The sequence below is a fragment of the Ascaphus truei genome, chromosome 5, assembly GCF_040206685.1.
Source record: "Ascaphus truei isolate aAscTru1 chromosome 5, aAscTru1.hap1, whole genome shotgun sequence".
Taxonomy (NCBI): domain Eukaryota; kingdom Metazoa; phylum Chordata; class Amphibia; order Anura; family Ascaphidae; genus Ascaphus; species Ascaphus truei.
Window position 1 is genome coordinate 178,307,804 of NC_134487.1, and position 10,105 is coordinate 178,317,908.

Below are 10,105 nucleotides of genomic sequence, written 5' to 3' on the forward strand. Positions count from 1 at the left end.
GTAAACTGTTGTATATGCTGGTAAACTGTTGTTCCAGACTTTGTTCCCATTGTGGGTTTTTTTATTGGCATTTAATGGCAACATAATGAGCTCGATGAGATAAAGGGGAAGAGCAATAATTGGCAGATAAGATTAGAACTAATTTTATTTATAACATCATTTATATAGGGTCTTTATCCAGGGCGCTGTACTTTAGTTAGTAAAACAATGGTGGGGTTAATGTGGAACATTTCATGTGATGGGCAGAGAGTAATTGTTAAGCTGCCTTTGTGGTGGGCGGGGGTGGGAACATTATGGCCGGGCTATGGGTTAGTTGCATTGAGAGCTTGCTTGGTTAATCGGCAGGGGTTGGGGTCAGCTCTGGATTTAGTCTTGTCGGTGGCATGGTGATGGGTCTGACAGTGGGGACAGTGGAGGCGATTGGAAACATATTAATTTTAATACAGGAAGCGAACATGGGAAAATATTACTAAATGGGTGATTAAATATTTATTAGGAAGCCAATAACATTAAGAAGTAATTTTTTTTTTTTTTTTTTTTTTAAAGATGCAGGATTTTTTTTCCGGCTATGTGATACTGTCCCTTTAACTTGGCATATGCTTCGCAATGCATTACAGGCTCCTCTTCTGGGAGTGAATGGCTTAAGGCTTAGCACTGGTTAGTAAATCGGGGCCAAAGTGTTTTTACAGGCTATGCAACCCAGAAATGCTCCTGTCCGGTAATAGGAAGGATTGGTAGACATGTACCTAATGAATTGGGTCTTGTCCTCTTCAGATGTCACCCAGGCTTTGTTGGGACCCGCTGTGAGCACGCAGATCTTTTAGCGGTTGTTGCTGCGAATCAGAAGAAGCAAACGATCACTGCGCTAGTGGTGGTGTCGCTCATAGCGTCGGCTATTCTGGTTGTGGCCTGCGTGTTAATACAGTAAGTGCAAGACAGCAAGGTAACTGGGGCGAGTGTGGGTGAATCTGCAGTCTGCACCCAAAACTGGATTAATTTAATTCTCCAGGCTTCTTTTAGTTAGTCCTAATGGACACATGCCAAGTCTCACTTGTAGGCAGCCCTAGTTATCTGGAGAGAGTGCCACTCACTGGGAGCCAGTCTCACTCATAGTGAGTGCCACTCACTGGGAGGAAGTCTAACTCATTTGTACTTAGCCTCTCATATTAGTGCTAGTTGTATAGAAGTGACAATTTTTTTGCAGTTTATTTTCCATGGAATAAGTAATTAGAAAATATTCTGACTAGTTTGGAGTCTGTCACTCATTGGAAGGTAGTGTTGCTCATAGTTAGAATGTAACACTTCAGTCTACCTCATGGAAAAGGTAGTCTCACTCCTGGGAAGAGATACACCCCCGTTCAGCTAGGAAAAAATATGGGAGGGGGGAGGGAGGTGCTCCTCTGGGCTAAATAATGATAGGTACTACTGAACCAGACAAGGTAAACCCAGCTGTGGGCATTCACCCTCCCGGTGTAATGATGATATTATTAAAAAAAACCTTTATTTGAATAAAGATTAAAATAACGAGTAATAAAAAAATGTCGATCTACGCTATAGTGACCAAATGACAGCAGTAAGTGCACTCGCTGTGTTAATCTGATGGGCCATTACAGCATCTATGGACTATGCTGAGGATTTTCACCGACATGTTCACGGAATTCCTCAGAATCTGGGCCAAAGCCGACAGTTTCATCTGTAGTATCACTCCTGGGAAGGCAGTCTCACTCATGATAGTCTCACATATTGCCGGTGTTGGTGACCTCAGAGTCTCACCCAGATCTTCAGATACATCACCGTTAAACCAGAGGGACCACCTTTTAGACGCATTGCTTTGTAGACCCCAATCTATGCAAGTCTTGACTCCTCTGTTCATCGGTTCTCTTTGTTTTATAGCTGCTGTCGGTTAAGGAAGCAGTGTGAGTGGTGTCGTGCTTTGTTCTGTCGAGATGAGAAGCCCGGTGGCCTTTTGAAAGGTGGAGCCTCCTGCTGCAAATCTGAGACAGGTAACAGAAGCACCTATTTCAGAAATCATTTTAGCCTTTTAGCCGTTAAAGTGCCTGTATGTAAATGAAAGGGTTTTACACTCTAAGGTCCCCATTCAGTATGCCATGGAGTTCGATTCCCAGAAAATGTTAGTCCTATTCATTGGAGTAGAACTGAACTCATGACTGCAGATTCCTTAATTACGTCTAATGAACATCTGTTCCCCCCCCCCCCCCATCCCCAATTAGTCATAGACACCTCATTGGGTGTAAAAGGCCACAGCATTTATTAAACATTAATTTGCTTGCTTCCATAACACAGGAGACTGTGAGGGAGCTCTCTTCCACCCCACTTTACCAAGTACGGAGCCCCTTCTGGCAAGGATAAGCACACTTACCCCCAACTGCCCCTGTGACAGAGGCAACAAACGTCTCAACACTTTCACCCTGTAGGGGTAGCAAAAAAGAAGACTTCTCTCCCCTCCTTCAAAGAACTTGAATCATTATTCTCATGTTTCTTATTTGATTTTTTTTAATAAACTTTACACTAACAACAATTAACAATATATGCAGAAAGGGACGGGTGGGTGGGAATTGCTGGCAGGGCACGGTTATGGTTGCCCTTCACTTAGGGCTCAAGGCAGCTTCAACACAAACCAACTTTTTAACCATAAGTGCCAGCCTCTGATCCAAAAGCCAAGTGGGCAGGAAGAACCATAATTAACCAACGGTTAGCGTGGAACCCATGCCGAAAAGCTGAAGGCGTTGGGACTACCTCCCCATGCCTCAGTTAGGGGCAAAAAACATTTCATTTCCCAGCACATGCCTTAGAAAGGACACCTGGCCGCGGAGACAAACTTTTGCATATGACATATACATAACAGAAATTACAGTAAAACAAGTTTTAGCGATATACTTTATACAATACTTTTTTTTAATAGGGAGGGCGGGCAAACTACTCTACCAGTGTTTATCCTAAAATGCTGACCACCCTACACATGCTTCCTCCATCACTCTCATGTTACTGCCACCAGCCCAATAACACCTGATTCATTTGAATCAAACGACCCTTATCCTTGCCGGACTCGTCACTACGGTCATGTGTCCCATTTATTATTATTCCACGGGACATTACTTCTGCAGCACAGAGAAGGCAAGTTCACAGCACATTGAATAAGGGCCATAGGGGGTAATTTACTAAAGTCTGCCGGCTGTAAAACTGGACCACAACCAGTACAAAAAAAATCCAGTACTCATCCACCTGAGGAAAAATTCCAGTAGCTTTGAATTAGGTTTCTTTTCGTTCATAAATCTGGTGCTGGTACTTGCGTTCGTTTCTGCCCCCGTTTTGCAGCTAGGAAAGTTACACCCCCTTCATGTCATAATGATAGGGTTTTCCAGGTGTCCGGTATTGAACTGGACTGTCCTGTTTTTGGATCCTCTGTCCCGTAAAAAATGAGAGGTACTGTAATACTGGACATGTATGTGTCCGGAATTTCCCTCCCTGGACATGGTGACCTGACGCACCTTTCATCATTGAGTCCAGTCTTTTTGGAGAAGCCACCTGGCAACCCTACATAATGACCATTTGTAACTCGTAGTACATAGAGAATATCCCAGAGTATGTTGGAAACAGGACGTTCCATGAGACAGAGGTAAGAGATGGAGCTGCTGGGCTGTTTAATAAATGATGGGACATTTAGGAGGTGAAAAGGGCAGTTTAGACCAAAAGTTATGGCCACCTGCCAGATGCAGTTTTCAAATTGCTCAACAAACAGTGAACGACATCACTGTAAGGCTACAGTATCCACACGCAGGAGAGAGCGTTTAACTGCCGAGATGTAAATAACGGGGTCATTGTAAGGCAGAGGAAACTAGGGACTTCTACAAGGTTACTTTGTGTCTTGTGGAAAGATGTGGTTGCAAAGAAAGACCAAGCCATGCTGAGGTTTAAAGCTGCAGTGCCCTGCAGGAAGGGAGGCCGAGTAAGTAGCACTGATTTCAACAAGTGTCAGCTAAGTGGGAACTTCTACGCTTGATAACTGAACAATGTGAGCCTGGAACCGCCAGCAGACATGTCCCCTCTCACTGATTTGGGGGTCAGTCTCACTAGTGTCCCATGGACTTTAATAGAGTCTCTATTCTAAAAGCCATCACTTTGCCATTAAAATCCGTTTTGTTTTTGGTTCACCTGCTCCAAGTCTCGCTGATTTTTGGTCCTCGGGGGTTGACATCTCTGTAAATGCAAAAAGAAAAAGTCCAGTAAATATCATGGATAAACAACACATTCTGAACTCATTCTAGGGTAATCACAAAGCGGAGTTAGAAAGTTTTTTTTTCATTTTTTTTTTTATGTTTGAGTCCCAAACACAATTTTCTTTTATATATATGTGCATGTCAATGTATAAATCTGTCTCTGTCTGTCTCTCTCTCTCTCTGTCTCTGTCTCTCTCTGTCTCTGTCTCTCTCTCGTATATATATATATTCAACATTGGCAACACGAGTGCAGTCATTGGGGTATCTTTTTGTTTGTTTTAGTGTATGTGTGTGTATATATATATATATATATACAGACATACAAAAAGAACAATTCCTGCGCTCCTACCAATTAGGCTAAAATAAAATTGTGATCTCATGTACAAGGGTTATTTCGTTAAACCCTTTGTACATACATACATACATACATACATACATACATACATACATACATACATACATACATACATATACACGTGCATATAATCGTGATGGGAAATGAGATAAAATAATATTTTTTTACTGACTCCTTGGTGCTGCACTTCTAACCCCTTGAAGTGGTTATTATCTGTATGTGACTAGGAACGGTTTACCAGATATTTAAGGGACCAATCTGTTTTTCTTTAATCCTTAATTGAGTTTTTTTCTTTGCAGTGGTTTGAAAAAGAGCTGCACGTTACCAGCACATCCCCTGGCCACAGAGCCTCCCTGAGCAGAGTTACTGGAAAGCTCCACTGAGCATCTACAGATACAGACGGCCACAATCCTGCTGAAGATGAATTAAAAAAACATTGGGGGGAAAAACTGAGACTATAGCTGGGCGGCATCTGCTTGTGGAACACCTTGTAAACTGTGCGCTGAGAGACTTCACAAAGAGATGGAAACACAACGCAATGTGTTATGTAAAATGTGAAGCAGAGAGGGACAGAGAAGGACTGTATTTCCCTCTGAAATTAAAGATAATCAAAGTGTTATCAGCTACCAGTTTAATGAGACTGCATAAACTCTCTGTATATCATGAAGTACGTCCAGCATAGGAAGGACTTTAATAAATCCAGTCTTGGGTTTATGTTGTTACAGAAACATCCTGTTTGGGTTTATATTTTTATTATCTTAATATATATATATATATATTTTATTTTGGAAGAAAAAAAAACAGACTGAAAAAGTGTTGCTTTTAAAGGACTCTTCTATTATATACCGTGCTGCTGGCATTTCAGTATATATAGACAGCCTGCTGGTAATACTCCGCAGGAGTACAAAATCTGTTGTTTGTATTGACACCTTCAGGGCCAAAGGGCTAGCCCTGAATGGGTTAAAGTGATTTTCTTTTGTGTATTTTTTTTTTAACCACAAATTACCTGTGCATTAGTGTTCATCTCATTAGAAGTTTGTTGACTGCTGATTCAATTGGAAACGCATCATTGAAATGCTTTAACCCTTTGGACGGGAAGGGGTTAACAGCCACTCTTCCTTTTAATTTGTTCATTTTTACTCTGCTTCTGGACAAGACTGAGTGTCACCCAAATGCTCATATGAACCTGTTTTTATAGTAACTCAGAGTAGTCCTTCTGACCAATCGGAACGCTCCTTTAATTGGCGCTCATGGGGCCCTGTCGGCTGCATCACTTATGGAACTTTCCGGCTTGGAGAACTCCGATTAGCTCAGCTTGGTGTTACGGATACAATGGACCAATCTCACCTCTCGTCTGTCAAAACAACTCTTGGAATGTTACATTCCTCCACAGTTCACTGGGCAGTTCAGCTCACAGTTTAATTTTTAATGCATATTTCACCTGTTCCTTTATATTGATAGCGAAATCCTGCTAGTTACCTCCTCTTGTGCAATAATTGGGTGTCTTAATTCTGAGATTCCTGGAAGTCAGGATGGCTCAGAGCTTCCCTTGTTTAATTTCTAAAGAAGTGTATACATAGCTATGTTGTGTATGACAACCATAAGATTCATGTGGTCTGCATTCCCAAGTTCGATTCCCACCTGAGGGTTTTTTCTTCTCCATCAGTAAAATCGGTTTTAACAACGATAATATTTATTTTAGTACAACAGGTTTCTGTAGAGCGCTGTAACCTGAGGGCACTGCCCCACAGTACCAACACTGATAAGCAATGATCACCAAGTTGAAAAATGGAAGCAAGTGATATATTGTGGTATAACAAACCATTAGCGAGTGAATGGTGGTCCTGTGTCGTAGGATAAAAGCGTTCTCATAAAAATATAAACAAATTTAGGGTACAAGTGATGCAATTTAATGACAAACTAATATTACAAGAGAATAGCAAGTTGTCCTCCAGAATGCTTAATATTCTTGTGCAATATCAGCCATTGAAAGGTATCATATTTACATTTGTCGTTATTATTGATGAAAAATTGTATTGCTTTCTTGAAAGTTATTGTGGAAAAAAATCGACTAGAAATGCTCAAACATTTTAGCTACAAATGGAGCCAGATGTTCACACAGCCTTTAAAAAATAATTTAAAAAAAAAAAAGGCTTTTGGAGAGAGAGGGGGGAAAAAATCGTCGTAAATTAAATGGTGTATGTTTTTCACAGTCTTCCTGTAGGTTAGCTCCTCGTTTATACCTTAAAAAGGTGCTTTGATGGATACAGATCACTGAGAGCAAAAGTCTATTATTTGCGATTAGAAAGGATGTTTTCAATGCAGACTGCTTCCCCGATTAACCCCTTCAGTGCCAGAGAGGCTGTCAACACCATGCAATGGTTTGTAACCTCTCTGCCATTGAAAGGGTTACATCTGGCCCCATAATAGGGTGAGGGAACTTACTGTGTACCTTTGTTCCACCAACCTTCTCTACACTCAAAAATGATTCCAGTTTATTTTCTCTTAAATGTCTAAATTGTAAAACATTACTTAAAATGTAATCATTTTGTTTGTAAAGTAGGCCCTGAAGCCCAAATCGGTGTTAATGTGTTGGATTTGCGGTAGAAAGCAGAAGTGTACCTTTTGCATTACATCTCTCAGAAATAAAGGAAAGGGACGTTGCCAGGTACAGTTGTGCGGCCTTGTGACCTCCCAGCTAATTAATCATCAGGAGGAATTTATTGGCGAACGCACATGGATTTTTCCTTTTAATTAAAAGCGATTCAAGATTAGAAGAGGACAACTTTATATGGAATGATTCTCCCAGGACCCTGACTTACTGTTATTAACTTTCTGCAACAGCATGTTGTGTTATATGGTTATTACAGCAACAGAACCCACAATGGACCATATCATCTAAGCAGTTTTCTACCAGAATACCTCTTCCAGTGCTGTAAGACACCCTACAGCCCATTGACTTGAATGGACTGGAAGGTGTCTTCAAGTGCTCGAAGGTGCATTATGGCAGAAGGCGGCTTAGTAAATATGGCCCATTTTCTTTTAAAAGCCCATTTGCACTGAGTTGCGGATCCATGGGCAGCCAAGGGGTTAATCACAGCTCTGTAACTTGATGCTGTAGATTATTCTCTGGAAACATTTATACCACAATTTTGTAGGTGCGTGGAAATAAGGAAAACAGTAATGCATAGTTGCAGAATTTGATACATCCCATTTATAATATAACATTAGGTAACTCGCCCTCAAAATCCTTCTAAAAACCAACCCACGAGGTACTAAAGGAGGCAACACAGACACAACGTATGTTGATATCTGGACATTTGGGGGATCTCTTTCAAAGCATCAGTTTAATGATAAAAACATATGCTTCAGCTTGATGAGCCAACCACATAGATCACACGCAGAAAAGTTATGCTGTAATAAAACAAGGAGAGGACAAAACATAAAGTATGTATTTAAATCCCATGTCTAAAAATTACAGGTCTGCAAAAAAAATGTTAAGTGCCTGCCAAGAACTTCCAGATATGTTCTATACAATGTGAAGTAGATCGTCGAAGGGCTAGGTTATGTAAGGGGTCTTATAATGGATGGATGGAGCTTGTTTTTAGCCTTCACTTTGTTGGACTGTGAACATGTCTCTCAGCATTAACTCCTATTTTACCTTCCTTGCGCCAATTTACAATTTGTGGAGTGGGTATAGATAGGGGGAGTTAGGGAGATGTTGCAGGCTCACACATTATTACTGGATACATGACATATTGCATATAGGGCTATCACATCTATCCTTAAAAGGAAAGTATTCAGCAAGTCTGCATTACAAGTAATAAACTAGATTCATTCAAATCACACCGTGTAGTTCTTTTTGACATGAAGAAAAAAATGAGGTGTATGATTACCTGTATCCCATTGTAATATACACCTCTCTTTTCTCCCCCTTAACACATCTTAGTGACCCCCCAAGTTTAAAAGCCGACACACACAGGCAAAGAACACTGACTGACACATAGCGCCATTGTAATACCTAAAATGTCATATTTTGAGTTTAAACCTAGCAGCAAAGGGCTATATAAGTGAATCATGATCCATTATATTCTAGCAGTCTTACACCCACAAACATCTTTTAGCAAACTTTCCTGTACTAGCTACTAACAGTGTAATATGAAATGTTTTATCTTGTTTTGTACTCTAACCAACCCGATACTTTGTTGTAGAAATGGTTACTTTAATGTATATGTTGCACCGAAAGAAAAGGTAATATTTAAAGTTTTAATTTATTTGTGCAGTAAATTAATTGCGATTCTGTAATGTGTCAATGTGCTCGGCTGTTCTTTATTTCTAGATAATAGTTATTTAACAGGCGCATGATATTAAAAACACTTTTTTGTACTCAACGGTAAATGTTTGGAGTTTTGTTTTAATTCTGGGGGTTGTATGTATATTTAGATTTGTTCAGTATAGCGCCATCCATGTCTATATCCATATCCATGAGACATAATGGGAATAAGGGCTACAGATGTCAAAGGAACTCCGGCCCCGAAGAGCTTACAGTCCAAGAGTGTGTAGACTGTAGTAAGATTGTATGGCGGTCCAGAAATGCGATTTACAGGAAGCTTTAAAATATAGTGCATCCAGAGGTTTTATTCGAACTTTGCGGTGTTAATTCACGAGGGTTATCTATTCAATTCTCCCGGCTGCAAAACTGAAGGGACAAACTCCACCAGATTTATCAAAGAAAACAGTCCTTTAGGATACCAATTGTATTTTTTCTGTGTCTGGCCTTTCATTGCTCCAGTTTTGCCCTCTTAGAGGATGCTGGTAGGGTCTGCGGGTGGGTGGGGGGGGGGAGCAAAGGATCCGGAGGCCTCGATAGGGCCCGGTGGCTTTGAAGGAGGGAGCACACGTAGGTCCGGCGGTAGTCAGCACCACTACTGGGCGGCAGCAGAGAGGGCCCGCGGTGGACAGCAGGACAGAATGTTGGGCAGGTAGGACGGGGGGACACAGGACACTTCAGAGACAAACACAGGGTATATTTACACACACACAACAGTACAGGGTGATACAGACCGTACAGATCAGTATTTATGTGCGCGTGTAGTTTGAATAAGCAGCTGCACAGCCGGGAACATTCAAACACGTTTCTCCCGCCTGTGCGGTTTCTTATATTAGCTGCTAGTCCCCGCCCATGAGGTAGGCCCTGATTGGCTCTCCTCTCCTAAAGCCACGTTCAGGGTGCCAGCTGCAGGAGTTAGAGGGAGGGCGGGAGGGCGGCAGTGCGGCAGTTTGCTGGGCGATCTGTGTTTATCCCCCAGCAGACTTTTCAGCGTTGAGGAGGGGGCGGGGATACACACGGCAGGTTAAGTATCGAGGTTGCAGTCATGAAATCATTCTCAAGAATGATTTCATTGGCTGCCTTGGTCCCTGTGACGCTGCTGCAGCTCCAAAAAACGAAATTTTCGTTTATTGAAACTGTAGCCAGCTTCAACTCCTGACTTCGGAGACAGGGCAGTTGCTA

General features: G+C 41.5%; 1 protein-coding gene across 1 annotated transcript in view; it reads left to right on the top strand.

Moving 5' to 3' along the window:
- TGFA (transforming growth factor alpha) overlaps positions 1 to 8,984 on the top strand; it is a 48,929-nt gene extending 39,945 nt beyond the window's left edge. The window contains exons 4-6 of the mRNA XM_075601327.1: positions 775 to 924; positions 1,894 to 2,003; positions 4,893 to 8,984. Coding sequence (XP_075457442.1) covers positions 775 to 924; positions 1,894 to 2,003; positions 4,893 to 4,900 — 268 coding nt within the window. The 3' untranslated portion in view covers positions 4,901 to 8,984. The remainder of the gene's footprint in view (positions 1 to 774; positions 925 to 1,893; positions 2,004 to 4,892) is intronic.
- The last annotated feature ends 1,121 nt before the right edge of the window (positions 8,985 to 10,105 follow it).